At 49.5% G+C, this 19,179-nt stretch overlaps 1 protein-coding gene across 1 annotated transcript in view; it reads left to right on the forward strand.

Moving 5' to 3' along the window:
• FBN3 (fibrillin 3) overlaps positions 1-19,179 on the forward strand; it is a 116,555-nt gene that overhangs the window by 51,145 nt on the left and 46,231 nt on the right. The window contains exons 20-38 of the mRNA XM_043990366.1: positions 148-267; positions 387-524; positions 1,341-1,391; positions 2,021-2,146; positions 2,888-3,112; positions 3,223-3,348; positions 3,997-4,125; positions 8,122-8,247; positions 8,342-8,467; positions 9,620-9,742; positions 11,785-11,910; positions 13,358-13,483; positions 13,665-13,787; positions 14,211-14,333; positions 14,691-14,816; positions 15,146-15,268; positions 15,977-16,099; positions 16,734-16,895; positions 18,282-18,350. Coding sequence (XP_043846301.1) covers positions 148-267; positions 387-524; positions 1,341-1,391; positions 2,021-2,146; positions 2,888-3,112; positions 3,223-3,348; positions 3,997-4,125; positions 8,122-8,247; positions 8,342-8,467; positions 9,620-9,742; positions 11,785-11,910; positions 13,358-13,483; positions 13,665-13,787; positions 14,211-14,333; positions 14,691-14,816; positions 15,146-15,268; positions 15,977-16,099; positions 16,734-16,895; positions 18,282-18,350 — 2,391 coding nt within the window. The remainder of the gene's footprint in view (positions 1-147; positions 268-386; positions 525-1,340; positions 1,392-2,020; positions 2,147-2,887; positions 3,113-3,222; positions 3,349-3,996; positions 4,126-8,121; positions 8,248-8,341; positions 8,468-9,619; positions 9,743-11,784; positions 11,911-13,357; positions 13,484-13,664; positions 13,788-14,210; positions 14,334-14,690; positions 14,817-15,145; positions 15,269-15,976; positions 16,100-16,733; positions 16,896-18,281; positions 18,351-19,179) is intronic.

Consider the following 19,179-nt stretch of genomic DNA (forward strand, 5'->3'; position numbering starts at 1 on the left):
AAACACATGTGACCCTGTACCCACTAGTCTCATACCACTACTGAGTGATGAGCTTCCTTTGGCCAGGGGTGGGGGCTGGGGCCAGGGACGGAGGGGCTTCCTCCATCCCTGGGGTTGTGCTTATGGCCTAATGCTCTCTTCCCACAGATATTGACGAGTGCCTGTCCAATCCGTGTGTGAACGGGCTGTGCCGTAACCATGCAGGCTCCTATGCCTGTGAGTGTTCCCCAGGCAGCCGACTGGACCCTGCTGGCAACGTCTGTGTGGGTGAGCACTGCTGACCTCCTCCCCTGATGGAGTGTCCATCCATCTGCCCATTCTCCAAACCCATGTGGGAGGGCTCCAGACCCCATCCCTGCTCCATTGTCTCCATCTCTGCCCCACAGATAGCATGAAAGGCACGTGCTGGCTACACATCCAGGAGGGCCGCTGTGAAGCCAACATCAATGGTGCCACGCTGAGGTCTGAGTGCTGTGCCACCCTAGGAGCTGCCTGGGGCAGCCCCTGCCAGATCTGTGAGACAGGTAAGTGCTAGATCCAAAGCAGGGGACGTGGATAAAGGCCAGGGGGCTGACAATAGGGACTCACAAGCAAGGGTAAGAAAAACGTGCTATCAGTGAGAGCAATCCAAGCATGTAATGGTCATCTGCCTTGTGGCATAGTAAGCTCTCCATCACTCAAGGTCTCCAAGCAGAGGTTGGAAAGTCATTCTGTGGTCAATGATGTCATAGATGGGATTCCTGCTTAGCTTGGGCTGGCTGGCCCCCTCAGTCCCTTCCAAACCTAACCCTGGTTCTGGGGCCAGCCCTGATATCTCCACAATCCTGAGGGCCTTTGTGGTTCTGGGGTATCTACCAGCAAGCCCTTATCAGGCCAGATCAATCATGCTGAGGCCTGAGGTGTGTGGCTTTCCCAGGGCTGAGAGTCTTGACTTGGCCAAGGTCAGTGCGCCCTGTGATTGGGGCTAGAATGCTGCCTGGGAGGTCTGAGGAGCATGAGAAGGAGATGGGGAGAGTGTCTGGCTGCAGAGTGAGCCAGCTCTGCCTCTTACAACCTTGGCCCCGTCCTTTCTCTGGGACTGGGAATTGAACCAACTGATGCCTCAGTTGCTTTTCAGATCCAAATCCTATGGCCCTGTGACTGCCCGGGCAATGCTCCTTCTTGCTCACCTAGCCTTCTCTGAGGACCATGTCACTGTGGAGGACTCTAGTTAGGGATGGGGCATGAGGGTCAGATGGCAGAAAAGTTCGCTGGCTTGGAGCTCACGTCTGAGCAACCTGCTTGAGGGGAGGGGGGAGTAGAAACCAGGGGGATCAATCCCTTTCCTTCTCCTCCTGCAGACCCAGCCTGTTCCCGGGGTTTTGCTCGTATGAAAGGCCTCACCTGTGAAGGTAACTCTCCCCTGTCCCTCCCCTCTTCCCACCCTAATCTCAGGGCATGCAGGAAAGTCCAACCCTTTCCTAAGGCTGGGGCCAATCAGTCCCCTGTCCTGGTGGGCATCACCTTCCCTTTTTTCTTCCCTTCCTTTTTAGCTGTGTGACCTTAGGTGAGTAGCTGCCCTTCTCTGACCTTCTATTTCCTTATCTATCATAAGATGATGCTATTCTCCCTCTCCCTCCTCCCTGGGGTTGTTATAAGGAAAGCACTTTGTGAGCCATGAAACAGTAGTGAAGGCAGTCCTTTATGGCCACAGTCCCTCAGGGGCTGGCGTTCCCCCAGCCCTTCATCACTTGTTCTCATCATCACTCATGCCACAGTGGACTTTCCCTTGTCTTGTTATTCCCATTGTCAGGACATTCCTATTTATGTCTTTGTACAAAAGAAAACCTGTGCTTCCCCAGACAGGGACTGGACCTCAGCCAGATCCCCCAAACCTGACCTTCTGTCCCAAGTTTGGACACAGATTTTGTTTTAGGTCCCCACGGCACTCACCACCATCTCCCAGGCCTTTCTGGTCCTCTTTCACCCCCCCCCCATCTTCAGCCATCCCCTTCTCTTGTCTTTCTTGTCCTATCCCCAGATGTGAATGAGTGTGAGGTCTTCCCGGGTGTCTGCCCCAATGGACGTTGCCTCAACACTGCTGGCTCCTTCCGCTGCGAGTGTCCTGAGGGCCTGACCCTGGACAGCACAGGGCGAGTGTGCGTGGGTGAGTGAGGACACCATTTCTGCTCACTCTCCAGGCACAGGAAGGGACGTCCCAGAAGTCACGGGAGCACCCACCCATCCCGGTATCTTTGCCAAGTCCTCAATAGGTTTCCCTTCTGTAGGGAAATTGCCAGGCAGATAGAGATCTAATGGGTTTTATTATTCCTCGACTTCTAGCTGCTCCTCGATTACACCCAAATTCTGGTCTTATACATGAACCTTGATTTGAATAGTCAGTCTATCAAGTATGTGTTAGGCGCCTGCTGTATGCAGGGTCCTTTATAGTCTCTGGAAAGGAGTCAGTTAATGAGCATTTATTACTGAGCAAAAAGAAATGTCAGCTTTTGTACTTCCTCCTGAAGCTCACGTTCTCCCAGCAATTCACGTCATTTCAATAAATACTTATCGAGTGCCTAAGATGCGCTGCGAGGCCCTGTCATCATGGTTTAGGGATAGAGGGATGAATAAGACATGGTCTCAGATAGACATGGCTGAAGGTGTATGTGTGTGTGTGTGTGTGTGTGTGTGTGTGTGAGAGAGAGAGAGAGAGAGAGAGAGAGAGAGAGAGAGAGAGAGAGAGAGAGAGAGAGAGAGAGAGAGAGAGGAGAGGGCAGGGTGGCACAGGAGGGTAGAGCACTGGGTTTATTCAGAGGAATTCCAGAGGCTGGTCGGTGATGATGCCCGCCTGGGGACAGATGTGTCCCATAATGACCTCCCCTTTCCTTCCCCTTACCTTGGGCAGATGTAAGGGTAGAGCAGTGTTTCCTGAAGTGGGATGAAGATGAATGCCTTGCCCCTCTGTCGGGCAAGTACCGGATGGACATGTGCTGTTGCTCTGTGGGGGCCGCCTGGGGTGCTGACTGTGAGGCGTGCCCAGAACCCGGCTCCCCAGAATTCGCCATCATCTGCCCTCGGGGCCCCGGCTTTGCCAGCAGGGATTTCCTTTCTGGCAGGCCCTTCTACAAAGGTGAGAGAGCTCAGCATGAGGATTGGGTAAAGGGGAAGGAAACTCTCTCTGAGGGACAAAGTATGACTTCTCCCAATTTCTCCTCCTCCTGTTCCTCAACACCGCACCAGATGTGAATGAATGCAAGGCCTTCCCAGGCCTCTGCACCCATGGCTCATGCAGGAACACCGTGGGCAGCTTCCGCTGTGTGTGTGGCAATGGCTTTGCCCTTGATGCTCAGGAGAGGAATTGCACAGGTATGTTTCTCAGATGCCGTATCCCCAGGGAGGACATGGAAATAATTCACAGGCATTTGGTGGTTTTTGCCTCTAACTTACTGAGTCCCTTCTCCCCCAGACCAGTGTCTTCTGTCTTTCAACAAGGACCAGGATTTCTTCTCATCTCCCTTGACCATTATCTTGTCTCCCCTTGATTTTTGATCAATTTCTCCTTTCCCCAGATGTCAACAAATATCTTCTCTCCCATCCAGACACTGAGCGGTGTCTCCCTCAGTTGATAACCCTTTGAACTTCCTGTGTCTCCTGTCCTCTGATTCCATGGCCCCTCCTGCCTTGACCTTGACCAGTGTCTCCTCTCCCAAAACTCTAAACACTCTTATCTAGTCTTTGATACCAACCAGTGGTTTCTGCACCTTGAGAAATATTTCTTCTCCTCAGACACTGACCAGTGTCTCCTCTCTCCTTGACCTCCACAGAACCTTACTCTTCCCTAATATTGACTAGTGTGTCCTCTCCCCAGTCACTAGCCAGTATTTTTTATTCTCTGACCAGTGTATTGTTCCCTACATACCACAATGTCTTCTCCCCCTGACAGTAACTGATCTTTTCTCCCCAGATACTGACCTTCTCTCCCTCCCCAATGACTGGTGCCTCCTCTCTCCCCAGATATCGATGAGTGCCGAATTTCCCCTGACCTCTGTGGACATGGAACCTGTGTCAACACTCAGGGCAGCTTTGAGTGCGAATGCTTCCAGGGTTATGAAAGTGGCTTTATGATGATGAAGAACTGCATGGGTAGGCTGGCTCAGGGCTAGGGATCTAAAGTCCTACCCTGAGATTTCTCATCATGGTTTGAAAGACGAGTCCAAAAAATCTGACCAAAGCAGAAGATGCACACACATACACACATGAGAGCCCTACCTATCCCATGAAATCTTAGAACATTCCAGAAAAGTTGGACCAGTTAATGGCTACCTTAGGTTGCTATCTTTTCCATCACCTCTGAGACTATCACCTGAATCTTGGGGGAACCTCTTTCTTGTGCAGCTAGGTTGTGTCATGGAGAGGGTACTGAGCCTGGAGTCAGGAACACCTGAGTTCAGATCCTGCCTCCCACCACTTATTAGCTGTGTGACCCTGGTCAAATCACTGAAACACTCTCTGCCTCAGTTTCCTAATCTGTAAGGAGGATGATAATGGCACCTATGCTTTGCATATGTTATCTCATTTAACCCTCACAACAACTCTAAGAGGTAGGTGTTCTTATGAGGAAACCGAGGCAAACAGGTTAAGTGACTTGCCCAAGGCCACACAACCAATAAGTGTCCGAGGCAGGATTTGAACTTTGTACTTCCTGATAAGTCCAGTTCTCTATGCACTATAGTGCCACCTAGCCGTTTTGAAGGAGAATTCTATGGTGGCAGTAATGTATCTGGGGAAATGATTCTGATATTTTTAAAATGGCAAAAGTTGTAAACAAGTTATTAATTGGAGAATGTAGATAGAAACTTCAGAGATTTAGATCTGGAAGGGGCCTCAGAGGTCATCTGGTCCAACCGTCTCATTTTACACTGAGAAGACCGGGGCCAGAGCTGGATCTTAGATTCTGAATTCATCACTTTAGTCTAATACAGTGCCTAGGCTGAGGAGGATAGTGGAAGATGATCTCCGGGATCTCTTTCATTTCCAAATCTATAATCCTATTCTCTTATGACCTCAGAGAAAAGCACAACTACCTCATCTGTAAAATGAGAATGATCATTGTAATCCTGTGGATAGGAAGTTCCCTGTGAACTTTAAAGTTGTTCAGAAGTGGGAGCTGTTATTCTCATCGTTAGCATCTTTAACTGGGGATACGTGGTTTGTCAACAGTCTATGCCCGTGTTAGTTAGTCTTCACCTCCGGCCAGCCAAGTTTCTGGTGTCAATGAGCTGACTCTCTTCTCAGACCACTGGCTCTATATCCAAGGAATGCATCCCCTAAGAGTCCTAGGGCATCTCCTGGGGTAGAAAGAGAAGTCTCCCTATTTCCCCTCCTACATCCCAAATGCTGGTGTTAATATGCACTCTCAAAAGGCAACACACCTCCATTCACATAAAGTGGAATGAACCGCCTCAGAAGGGCTGATCTTGGATGAACACCTGTTGAGGCCAACACAAAGGGACTTTCTGATCTGGACTGGGTGAGACTCCATGGCCTTTGGCATTCTTTCCCAACTCGGAGTTTCTATGATTCTGATCCGGTAAAAAGAGATTGCATTTGGAGTCAGGAGACAAAGTTCCAACAACAGCTTTGCTACTAATTAACTGTGTGACCTTAGACAAGTCACTTCCCCCCTCTTGACCTTGGTTTCCCTGTCTGTGAAATGGAAATAATAATAATTAATATCATAGATCTCGAGATGGAAGGGTGCTTAATCATCATCTAGGACACCCCCCACCCCACCCCCTCATTTTTCAGAAGAGGAATCTGAGGCCCAGGGAGGACAATAATGCCTGTACCAGCTTCCTCCTCTAGAGGATCTTTGTTAAGGTTCAAGTGAGGCAATGTGTGCACTCGAAGAGTTTCGCAATCTTTGAGGTGCTGTGTGAATGTTTGTTATTATTTTTGTAATAATTATAGTAATCATTTAAATAAAGATTGAGGAATAATTATCACCCCCTCATGTTTTCCCCGGCCCTGTTCTCTATTTCCCAAGGTGACAACTTCTTGATTTCACTGGAGAAAAACACCTTATAAATGTAAAATTGTATAGAAATGGGAGTAATTATTTTTTTATCCTTATCGGTTGTTTGCTCCAAGAAAGTCCTTCTCATCATGGCCCCATTGCTAAACAAGTGCCTCAGCCTATTGATTCTCTTTCCACACCCTTTGTACCTGTCACCTTCTCTCCATTCACAAAGCCACCAGCCTTGTTCAGACCCTCATTATATCTCAACCAGACTATTATTATAGCAGCCTTCTGATTGGTCTCCTTGCCTCCAGTTTCTCCCCTCTCCTAGCTACCTTTCATGAAACTGACAAATTGATGTTCCTAAAGCATGCTTCTGACCCTGTCACTCTCCCACTCAAGAAGCTTTAGTGGTTCGCTCCTGCCCCAGGATAAAGAGCAAACTCCCCTGTTTGGTATTTTAAGCCCTCTGCCTTTAGGTTCCAACCTATCTTTCCAGACTGCTTTCACATTACATACTCTCCTGCACTCTCAAACTGGAATGTTCCATTTGGCTGAAAAGTAGAATGTGTGAAAGTGACTAATGTACAGTAAGCCCTGCAAAGTAGGCTAGAGCCAGCCTTGAAAGCAGCCAGAGGGTCAATTTGATTGGGACACAAAGTTCGTGAAAGAGAGGAAAATGAAATAAGACAGAAAACAGAGATTTACAAAGCACTTTCTCATAGCAATCCTATGAGGTACAAACATAATCTTTATTTCACAGATGAGGGAACATGCTCACAGGAGGAAGTGCATTCCAAGGTCACAGAGTTAATGCCTTGGCTCAAAATTTCACAGAGTGGTTGAATTGGAAGGGACTTTAGAGATAATCTGGTGTGTGTGTGTGTGTGTGTGTGTGTGTGTGTGGAGAGAGAGAGAGATTAGAGAGAATGAGAGGAGAAAGAGAAGAAATGAAAGAAAAAAGAGAAGAAAGAGAGGAGAGGTGAAGAGAGAGGTGGAGAAAGAGAAGAAAGAAAAAGAGCAAGAAGATGAGGGAGAAAGGAGAGAAAAAAGAAGAGAGGACAAAGAGATGAGATAGAAGAGAGGAGAAGTAAAAAGAGAAGAGAGCAGAAAGAGAAAAAGATGAGAGAGAAGAAAGGAGAAAGGAGAGTGAAGAGAGGAAAGAGGAGAGAGAAAAAAGATGGGAGAGAAGTGAAGAGAGAAAGAAATGAGAGGAGAGAAGAAAGATAAAAGAGGAGAGGGAAGAAAGGAGGGGAGAAAGAAGGGAGGGAGGGAGAGAGAGTTTAGAGAGACTGATAGGAGAAAGAAAAGAAATGAGAGAAAAAAGAAGAAAGAGAGGAGAGGTGGAGAAAGAGAAGAAAGAAAAAGCAAGGAGATGAGGGAGAAAGGAGAGGACAAAGAGAAGAGATGAAACAGAAGAGAGATGAAGTGAAAAGAGGAGAGCAAAAAAGAGAAAAGGAGTAGTGAAATGTAAGAGAGAGAAGAAAGAGAAAAGAGATGAGAGAAGAGAAGAGAAGAGAATGAGGAGAGTTGAAGAGAAGACAGAGGAGAAAGAAAAAAGATGGGAGAGAAGAGAGGAGAAATGAAGAAAGAAGTGAAAGGAGAGAAGGAAGAGAAGAGAGGAAGGAGGAGAGGGAGAGGAGAGGAGAGAGAGAGATTGAGATTTATAACCCTTTAAAATTTGCAGAGGACTTTTCAATAATCATCTTACTTGATCCTCACAACCCTGAGAGGTAGGTGCTATTATTATCCCCATTTTGTATTTGAGGAAATTGAGGATGAGAAAGGTTAAGTGACTTATCCAGTCACACAGCGAGGCAGGATTTGAACTCAAGACTTTCTGGTTTCAGGTCCAATACTCTAACCCCTTGCCATCTTGTATAAGCCCCTTGTTTTCCAGATGAGGAAATGAGGCCCCAGGAAGGGAAGTGACCTGCTTTCCCAGTCCCTTTGTCAGTTAATCCAAAGGAATGTCTCAAATGGGCCCAATGCAGGGGGGGGGGGGGGGAGTACATTTGGGCAGGTTGGGGAGCTGGCATCTTGTGAATGCCTGTTTGCAAACAGCCACCCACTCTGCCTCTGACTAGAGCTGACTTTGTCCCATCTGCTTCCCCTTACAGATATCGATGAGTGTGCTCAGGACCCGCTGCTCTGCCGAGGGGGGACCTGCATAAACAGTGATGGCAGCTATCAGTGTCTGTGTCCTCCTGGCCATGAGCTGTCGGTTGATGGCAACGCTTGTGAAGGTGAGTGGCCTGGGCAAGGCACGGGCAGGAGGCTGAGGGAAGAGCCCTTTGGCCCCTGCCTTGGCCCCCCAGCTGTTGGTTGCTTCTTCTTTAGATGTTAACGAGTGCTCTCTCAGAGACAACCTGTGCCGGCACGGGCGCTGCGTGAATGTCATCGGCACTTACCAATGTGCCTGCGACACCGGCTTCCAGTCTACCCCGGACCGACAGGGCTGTATAGGTGAGGCCAGCTCCTGAGCCCCAGGACCCAGGCAGAGGTCACCTCCCCTCTAGCACATGGCAGGACCGCCCCAAGCACTATCCCTCCCTCATTCTTTCCCATCCCCATCTCCTTTCCTCTCATCACCTCAATCTATCCTATTCCCTTCTCTGTCCCCTTCCTTATCTCAGGCTCTCCCCATCTTTGTCTGTTCCATTCCTACCATTATATACCTTCTTTTTTCCCAGTTTACCCCTTTGTCTATCCTACTTCCATCCTGCCTCCATCTCTGCCTCACTTTATTCTATTCCCATTCTGCCTCAGGTTAACCCCACCTTCCCCTGTCCTATCTTCTTCATTCTTTCCCATCCCCATCTCCTTTCCTCTCATCACCTCAGTTTATCCACCCCATGCCCTCATCTTAACGTCTCTACCTCAGTCAATCCCATGACCAACCCTGCCTCGGTCTACCTCATCCTCATTTTCACCCAGCCTATCCCAGTTCAATGCAACAAGTATTTTTATTTTGTATTTATTTGTATTGCTATCTTTTGTTTTTATATCACCTGTATTTCCCAACAACTCTCTCACCTCTTCTAGGAGACCCATCTTTTATAACAAAGACCTAGAAGAAAAAATATCAGTTCATCAAAACTAGATTCTAACTCTAAAATATTAACTCTACTAACTGCATTAACTCTAAATATTAACTCTATTAACTAAAATATAAACTCCAAAAATAACTAGACTCTAAAATATTCACTGACTCTAACATCTGCAGTGTTCCATAGCCATTGCCCCCCACCCAAGCCACAAAGAAAGGAGGGAGGATCATTCTTAAAGCTCTCCTTTGGGGCCAAGTTTGATTATTCTAATTTCACAGGATTCAGTTTGATTTTTGACCAAGATTTATTAAGTGCCCGTTATGTGCCAGGTGCTGCCTTTGGTGCTGAGGGTACTGAAGTAGAAGAAGAGAGTTTACAGTCATTGTTCTCCCAGAATGCCCATCTCCACCTCAGCAGATCCCACCCCATCGCTATCGCCTATTCCTCACCATTCCATTCCCCCTCCCACTCCCTCAGTTTCCCTCCTCTCTCCCTCTCAGCCTGGGTGTTGGTTCTGCTGACCTGGCTCGAAGGAGCTTCAACCCTCCCCCCCTTCTGTGTCCCACAGACACTGATGAGTGCAGCGTGGGAAATGGGGGCTGTGAGACTCACTGCACCAACACAGAAGGCAGTTACCAGTGCAGCTGTGGGGAGGGCTATGCCCTGATGCCCGACGGCAGGGCCTGCGCAGGTAGGTGGCCTGAAGCTGCCCTTCAATAGTGAGGTGAGCTGTCTTGCATGGGATTCCTCAGTCCAGCCCTGCCCCAGCCCAGGACTGCCCCACCCCAGTCCTGCCCTGGCCCATCCTAGGTCCCAAAGCCAGGGGGATTGCACCTGGAAGAAACAATATAAATTGCTTGGGCTACGCAACATGAAAATTATCTTGATAGTTGTAGGGGAGAAGGGGTGTGTGTGAACATCCCCTTATAGGCCATGAGGAACCCCTGATGGAGGTGACCCCAGGGCACCAGAAAGTCACTTCTGGAGAGGCTGCCAACCTTCCACCCCATTCCTATCCCCCAAGGCCTTCTGGCTGCTTCCAATTTTAAATATTTATTATTGGTAACTAGGTGCTAAGGTCAGTTGTTTCTTCACACTTGGCATCTGGGAAGTCTGATAGCAGGGGATGGGTGGGGCTGGAGGAATGAGCATTCCAGCCCAAAGATAAGGTCTTTGGGGGAGGGAGGTGAAAGAAGACCAATCTTCCCACCTCCCCCAACATCCTTCCCAGAATCTTGTTAGAGATGGAGGGACCTTGGGGAGGGAACAAAGACTCAAAGTCAGAATCAGAGCAAGGAGCCTGGTGTCTGAACCATCCACCTTCTAAACCTTTTAAATCTGTGCACCTTCGGTTTCTGCCCACCTCATCAAGTCTGGTCCTCTTTCCAGCCAGGTTGTTGAAATCTGGCCTTCTTGGGAGCCAGGGGTGGCCCCACTGAGTGGGGCCGAGGGAGAGACTCCTTTGAAGTGAGGGTGAGGAGGTAACTTTTCCAGAGGCCCCTGGTTTCATGACACAGGACAAGAGGGACGGGTATCAGGGGATCCTTCTAGGAGCACCCACCAAGACTCTCAGTGGACCTCTCCACACTTAGCCATACTCAGCAAGAAAGCGTGAGAAGCTGGGGAAGGCAAAACTAAGGTTAAAAGACCAGATTCCCATACAAGATGCCTTCTCTCCCTTCCCAGATCTTGCTCCAACTTAACCCCCAATCCTTGCCCTTTCTCTCAAGGTAGACAGTCCCTACACATGACATGAGAGGTGATCCACCTCCCTTCACCCCCCGAGGCAGCCTGACCTTCTCCCTATCTCATCTCACAGGGTGCTCTACTGCCTTTCGGGTTTTTTTGGTTTGTTTTTGGGGGGTTAGTAAGGGTTAAGTGACTTGCCCAAGGTCACACAGCTAGTAAGTGTTAAGTGTCTGAGGCAGGCTTTGAACTCAGGTCCTCCTGACTCCCAGGCCAGTGCTCTATCCACCGTGCCACCTAGCTGCCCCTTCTGAGAAGCCAGGGAGGGCAAGACTTCAAGGAAAAGTGCCCAGAGTAGGGAAGGCACACTGTCCTACAGGGGCTGAAGTATTCTTTCTCACCCCTGCCCTGCCCTGCCTGAAAGGTTCTCCTTTCTGGAGGCCAGTGGGGAACGTCCTCCAACCTGCCGCTGATCCTTGGGCTGCTAGGCATCCTGGTGGCTCTTTTCCTCTGTCACTGAGGAGCACTGGACATCCTTCTGCTATTCTGGGCCAGAACTCTGGCCTCAGTGGTGGCCTCTACCCTCTCACTCCTCCTCACTGGGGAGGAGCTCTAGCTCTGGAGATGGCGCTACCCATTGGCTCTCCTGTCACTGGCTTCATTCATTCCTTTCCCTACCTGTCTCCTTCCTTAGATAAGTGCTTTCCCTCCTGAAATTCTTCACCATGTAGCAAAACACTACTGGCGGGGCAGCTAGGTGGTACAGTGGATAGAGCACTGGCTCTGGATTCAGGAGGACCTGAGTTCAAATCCGGCCTCAGACCCTTAACAATTACTAGCTGTGTGACCCTGGCCAAGTCACTTAACCCCAATTGCCTCACAAAAAAAAAAAAAGAAGAAGAAAGAAAGAAAGAAAAGAAAAAAGAAAAAAGAAACCCACTACTGGCCCTGCCCTAATTTGAGCTCTGGCCAGTTCCAACCCTAAACTCATTCCCTGGCCCAGCTGCTAGCACTAACCTCTGTCCCCCTCCCCTCCCCCGACTCCAGACATCGATGAGTGTGAGGAGAACCCAGACATCTGCGACGGTGGCCAGTGTACCAATGTGCCCGGCCAGCACCGCTGCCTCTGCTATGACGGCTTCATGGCCACCCTGGATATGAAGACCTGCATAGGTGAGGCTTTGGGATGGGTGGAGATGGTAGGGAGGGGGCTCTAGCAGTGACAAGGAAGGACCTCTGACATCCATCTTTGGATAAGGCTTTGACCTTCATTTTCTCATCTTGTCTTTGAAACAGAGGAGAGACTGGGCTAGGTTTATTCTTCCCATTTTACAGATGTCGCACCGTGAGTGGGGGCAGAACTAATTTTCAAACTCAGCTCCTCTGACTCACAATCTGGGGCAGTTCCTCTTGCCTCTCATCCCGGTATGCCCAGAACAGTCTTCCCAGCTCTGCTCTCCCCTGACTCTAGCCCTTCAGGACCTCAGAGGGTCGAGGGCAGAGAGGGGAACCTCTACTCAGACCAGCAGAAGGTCTTTTTGGACCTTTCACCTATCCATTCTCAGTTCCCCTTTTCCCTGTACCCCACTTTGTCTTTCTCTCCCCCTGACTCTTTCCTCTTCTGCCCCTTCTCCTCCCTTCCATCCATGGGGGCATAAATGGGTCTAGGATCTTGGCTAAGGAGTCAAGTCAGAAATAAAGAACAGACATTGAAGAAGAGCTCAGGGTTCTAGGTGACCACAAACTCAAGAGGAGTCAGTGGCATAGCATGGCAACCCCAAAACCTAATGTCATCTTAGTTTGCATTAAGAGAGGCACAGGCCAGGATGAAAGAATAGATGGTAGCACCCTACTCCGTAAGAAAGTGCCTAGAATATTGTGGTCAGTTCTGGGACTGCATTTCTGGAGGGACATAGGCTAGCTGGAGAACAGCAAAAAGACAGGAGCCAGGGAGGGAAGGGTACTGAATGAGCGCTGCCACATGGGAGGATTCATTGGAGGAAATGGGGAGACTGAGCCTGAAGGCTTAATTCAGGGTGTGATCACTATTGAGCAACTATCATGGTCATGAGTTTAGACTCCTGGCCCCAGTGGGTGAAATTAGGTGCAGTGAGGACAAGTTGTAGGCAGGCCAATTCCATCTCAATGAAAGGGGGTAAAATTTACTCACATCTAGAACTGTCCCACCATGGAATGGGCTGCCTCAAGAAGGAATGAGCTAAAAAAAAAAAAAAAAAGGAATGAGCTGCCTGTCACTTCGTATCCCAGCAGAAGCTGAAAAGACCACGAGGGGGATTTCTGTATGAGATAAGAGGTTGGACTAGACAGCATCTGAGGTCCTTCCTATCTTTGCGGTTTTCAGGTTCTGGGTTTTAGGGTTCTTGGGTTCTAGATTCCAGGTTTTAGGGTTCTTATCCCATCTGCCTCTTCTCCAATCCTCAGTCTCTCTCCCACCTCCCTTCTTGCCCTCCCCTCAGGATACCTGGCCCTACATTGCTACAGGTGTCCTATGATCTTTGCCCATGGTGTCTCTTCCTTTGGCTTTGAGGGTTCCCAGGGCAGAAGGAAAGGGCAGAGAAGGAGACTTTCTAGCAGGAAACTCAGAAACTCTTCCTCCTAGATGTGAACGAGTGTGATCTGAATCCCAACATCTGTCTCCATGGTGACTGCGAGAATAGCAAGGGGTCCTTCATCTGCCACTGCCAGCTGGGCTATTTTGTCAAGAAGGGCACAACAGGATGCACAGGTAAGTGGGACCCTGCTGGAAGTGGCCAGTGACTGCAGCCAACACGGGGCAGAACATCGATCCCTCAACTCCATCCCCTCCTGGCCTGGCCCCATAGCCTGGGCCTTCTGCCCTAGGATGGTCAAAAATGCTGCCATTACCCACACCACTGCCTCTCTCCTTATTATTCCTTCCACTGTAGATATTGATGAGTGTGCTGTTGGGGCCCACAACTGTGATGCCCGGGCCTCCTGTGTCAATGTGCCTGGCACCTTTCGCTGTATGTGCCAGCCAGGCTGGGTTGGTGATGGCTTCAAGTGCCAAGGTAAGTCATGAGGGACTGACAAGATGAGTCATGATTGTGAGTGGGCAGAGAGGAGTTATCTGGACATGAGGGTAGATGGGTAGAAAGAACAATAGGTATGGGGGTGGCATCGGGCCCATCTACCCCATCTCTACATCTACGTGTCTGATCACGAGGCAGACTAAGGAGGGGGAGGCATGGATCTCCCTTCATTGTACATAGGCCAAGCTGGGCTGGACTAGACAGAACTAATTTGATGTTGAAGGGGAAAGAGCACTGTATTTGGAGTCAGAAGACCTGAGTTCAAATCCCAGATTTGCTATGTACCACCTGTGTACAGGCAAATACCCTTGGTTTCTCACTTGACACCTGAGAGGGTTGGAAGAGATGACCCATAAACCCCCTTCGAGATATTCATTCGGTCTCCATGTGATTTCCCCTCAGACCTGGATGAATGTGCCACAGAAGACCACGGATGCCACATAAATGCAGACTGTGTGAACTCTCCTGGCTCCCACCGCTGTGTCTGCCGAGAAGGCTTCTCAGGGGATGGCTTCTCCTGCGTGGGTGAGAGATGGATCTCAAGCCTCCTCTGGCCCTTGACCTAGCCCTGAAATGTGACTTTTGGGGGCTTTTGGGGAAAGGGAGGATGGAGCCAAGAGGGAAAATTTGGGGCTTAAACGAGGCCTTTGGGGGCTTCCTGATGGACTGGGACACTGAGTTATCAGGGAACTCAGTGACTAAGGCCTCCAGAGTGACAGGGGAGGTCCTGAGTAATCAAAGCATGCCATGAATGATTGGAGAGCCTAAGTGACTGGAGGAGCCTGGGTAATTGGGGGGGGGTCCTGAATGATCAGGATGTGCCTCGAGTGACCAGAGGCCCTATCACCGTAACTGGTGAGTACATGACCCTGTGGCTCTCAGATAGGGATGAGTGTGCTGACAACGTGAACCTTTGTGAGAATGGGCAGTGTCTCAATGCTCCTGGTGGTTACCGATGCGAATGTGAGATGGGCTTCAACCCCACTGAAGACAGCAGAGCCTGCCAGGGTGAGGACTTCTGGGGTACTGGGCTGGGCCAGGCTGAGGAGGGGGCCGGGATGGGAGTTCTAGCCCCTCCAGCTGGGTAGGCCAGTTTCCCTTCCACAAGGATCTGGCAATCCATGTCACTCAGGACAGCTTGGCCTTCGTGGTCAGAAATGGTAACTGTGGTTTATGGTTTTAATGGGTCCCTCCCTGGGAGATGGACAAGAAAGCTAGGGACTATCCAGGGATGGGAATATTCAACATGGGATGGACAGCAGACAGTCATCACTGTGCCCAGCTCTGGCCAGAGCCAGGAGCAGGGCCAGGGCCACAGTGACACCGAGTCCCCGCAGACATCGATGAGTGCACCTTCCAGAACATCTGTGTCTTCGGAAGTTGTCACAACTTGGCTGGGATGTTCCGCTGCGTCTGTGATGACGGCTATGAGCTTGACCGGAGTGGAGGCAACTGCACAGGTACTGAGGGCCCTCCTGTGAGGAAGGGAGGGGCCTGAGTGGGTGCTCAGGACAGTGAGGCATTGAGGAAAGCGTGCTGGGCTTGACATGGGTTCAAATACCACCTTAGGTACTTATCCAATGAGATGATATTTGCAAAGTGGGCCTGGCCCATAGTAGGCACTAAGTCAGTGCTCATACCCTTCTTAGTTTTGTGATCCTGAGGAAGGTACTTAATCTCTCTCAGCCTCAGTTTGATTATCTGTAAAATGGAGATAATACTAGTACCTGTCCCAGAGGAGTGTTCTCCAATGACAACAAACACAAAGCACTTTCCAGAACTTAATACTATATATAAATACCAGCTATCATCATCTTCATCATCATTATGTCATTATCATTCCTTGGGGAGGGAGGGTCCTGCAGCTGGGCTTCAGGAGTACTAGGCAGGTGTCGGGGAACAGGGGAAGGCTTTGACACTGCATGGTATAGGGTGGGCTGGGCAACCAGGCTCAAGGGACCTAAGGTAGAATGGGGGAAATTGAGCCACTAAGAAACAGACAATATTCTCCATTTGGGACACTGGGAAGTTGAAGTCTAGTGGGAGTATGGGGGCAAGGCTAGGATTGGAATCTAAGATGGAGGTGAGGGTGGGAGTGTGCAGAGGAGGCTAGGGTGGGCTCCTGGGATTGGCTCTCCCTTTAACAAAGACTCTCCTTGTCCCCACAGATATCAATGAGTGTGCAGATCCTGTCAACTGCATCAACGGCTTGTGTGTCAACACCCCGGGCAGCTACTTATGCAATTGCCCCCAAGATTTTGAGCTGAACCCCAGTGGTGTGGGCTGTGTGGGTGAGTGGCCATTGCAGAGTTTGCTCTGCCCTCTGGCAGTCAAACCCCACTAGGATTCAACTAAAATGAAGGCAAAACTAGTCTGTGTTCATTCCCAGAGACATTGGGCAGTCAAAATAGAGTTGGATTTGAAGGCCAGAATTGTTGTTACTCAGTTGTTTTAGACTCTTTGTGATCCTTTTGCGGGGGGGGGGGGGTTGGCAAAGATATTGGAGTGGTTTGCCATTTCTTTCTTCAGTTCATTTTACAGCTGAGGAAACTGAGGCAAACAAGGTTAAGTGACTTGTCCAAGGTCACACAGCCAGTAAGTGGCTGAGGCTAGTTTTGAACTCAGGTCTTCCTGACTCCAGGATTAGCCCTCTATGAACTGTGCCACCTAGCTGCCTGAAGTGTGGGCTCAAATCTTGGCTCTACTCATTACTGCCTATGGTACCTTAAGCAAATCACATGATTTCTCTGGACTTCAAAGTCCCGATATGTGGTGGGGGGAGTGGAGTGAATCAGACTAAGCTCTCTGACCTCCCCCAGTTTAGTCTTGGGAGCTCAGTTCCTCCATCACTGAAGCCAAGCCTCAGGGCAGGGGCTCTCTTGCCTCAAACACCCCTCCCACACCTCTCCTCTTCTGCCCCTGCAGATACACGTGTTGGGAACTGTTTTCTGGACACTCAGGACCGAGGTGATGGGGGCATCTCCTGCAGTGCAGAGATTGGAGTCGGAGTCACTCGGGCCTCCTGCTGCTGCTCTCTAGGTCGGGCCTGGGGCAACCCCTGTGAGCTCTGCCCTCCAGGGAACACAAGTGAGTGTGGGCTGAGGTCTCTCAAAGGCTCTTCCCTGCCTGCAGCCCAAGCCCACAGAAAGACTTAGGATACTAGCCCCTCAGAGCTAGAAGGGACCTCATGGTGCAGTCTCTACTCCCTGTTGTAAGGGCTCCTAACCTTTCTTTGTATCAGGGCAGACTTATGAAATCCTTCTCCAAAGAAGCTTTTGAAATAAATGCAAAAGGAAATGCTAAATTTCCATTAGAAGTTCCTGAAATTACCTGCACAATTGATATAATCTTGCTTGCCTTCTCAAAGGGACAGGAAAGAGAGGGAGAGAGGTTGGAATTCAATTTTTAAAATATATTAAAATACATAAATAAACTGCAGATTTTCAAAAAGAAGGTAGTGAAAATAAAGATATAATCTTGTTTTCCATCCAAGTTCATGGACCCTCTGAAATCTCTCCATAAACCTGTTGGGGATTAATGGCCGCCCATCCCCCCAGGGTTAAGAACTCCTGTTCTACAGACAATCAGAAGCCTCTGGAAGTGATTGAGTGGGTTATATCTAGAAAAGGAACTTAAGAAAACTCAAGTTGGCAGCATTGTGGAGAATAGCCTGGAATGGGGAGACACTCGGAGGCCAATTAGGAAGCCATTGCATTAATCTGGGGGCAAGATGATGACGGCCTGAAATGAGGCAGTAGTTGTGGGTAGAGGGAAGAAGTCGGATGGGAGAGGCACTGGGGAAGGAAAAACGGGCAGATCTGATAAATGACTGGATGTGTGAGGGGAGGGGAAGGGGGGAGTCCAGGCTAATGCCGAAGTTCTGAATTGGGAGTCTACAAGGATGGCAGTGCCTTTAACAGAAGTAGGGAAGTTTGGAAGCGTGGCATTGGGGGAGAAAGAGCACATGGAAATAAACATGGCCAGATAAGATAGATAGAGTCGCAAAGGGATATGTGAGACCCAAGGAGGGGAGGGAAGGAATTTTTAACATGATATAAAGCGCAGTTCCTCCCCTGGCCTCAAGCCCCAGAGGTTTCTTTGGAAGTTCCTGTGTGACATCTAACTCTGAAGGAACTAGGAGGGGCTACACCCAAATTGAGGCAGTGGGGATCCAGATGGGGAGGGTGTGGGTGTCATGTGGGGAGAGGGGCTGCACCCAGAGGCAGTGGGGACAGATCAGAAGGGGGCCTAAAATAGAGGCATTGGGGACACAGATGGGGGGTGTTGCACATAGAGGTTGTGGAGGTCAGGTGAGGAGGGGGGCTATACCCAGAGGCAGGCAGGAAGCCTCATAGGACTTTGTGGAGACCCAGTCCCTTTGTGGATTCTTCCTTCCCTTGTTGTGCTCAGTTTCATGCCTCCCTCTCTAGACATGGGCCCCCGGCCCCTGATCTGCTTCCCATTTTCCTATAGCTGAATATAAGACTCTGTGCCCTGGAGGAGAAGGCTTCAGACCCAACCCCATCACAGTCATCCTGGAGGGTGAGTTCTAACTCTTAGCTTCTCCAATGGGAAGGAGTGATGGGACTCCCTGCATGGCAGGAGAAAGCAATTCTATGACCCCCTGGAGGTGGGAAGAGGGAGGTGTGGGGGAAAGGTGCTGACTCTCAGAGGATGAGAACAGCATATGGCACCCACCTGTTGGAAGGCGACAGAATGAAGTTGGGGCATGTGACTCCTATTACCGAATAAAGCCATTAAGGGATTGAGATGCTGCAGACTTCAGAAAAGAAAACAGAAACAGATATTTCTATTTGCCAGGAAACATTCCCTCCACACTACTACCCATTAGAGGAGTGACCAGAAAGGGCAGCAATTGCACCAGTTCCACAGGGATGTTTAAGGGCATCAGGCAGTAGGCAGAGTGCTACCACATGGGAAGATGGTTGGAAACCAACCTGAGTGCAGGTGGGGCTAGAATATGGACAAAGGAAACAGTTGTCTCAAGTAGGCAATCAATCAGCATCTATTAAATGCCTTCTGGATAAGGGGCACTGTGCTAAACAGGGAATCCAAGAACAAAAAAACACTATTCTGGCCCTCAAGGAACCTACAGTCTATTGGAGGAGACAACTTGTATACAACTAAGTACATGTAAATTATATGCAAAAATGCAAACTAATTTGAGAGGGAGTGTTGGTGGGAGAGATCTGGAAAAATTTCACGTAGCAAGTGGCATTTGAGGTGAATTTTGAAGGAAATTAAGTGCTCCAAAAGGTGGACGTGGGAGGTGAGTGGAAGGGGGGAGGGGTAGAGCAATCCTGGCATGGGGGACAGCGTGGGCAAAGGCTTGAGGTGGGAGATGGAATGT

The sequence above is a fragment of the Dromiciops gliroides genome, chromosome 1 (assembly GCF_019393635.1).
Source record: "Dromiciops gliroides isolate mDroGli1 chromosome 1, mDroGli1.pri, whole genome shotgun sequence".
In the NCBI taxonomy this organism is placed as follows: domain Eukaryota; kingdom Metazoa; phylum Chordata; class Mammalia; order Microbiotheria; family Microbiotheriidae; genus Dromiciops; species Dromiciops gliroides.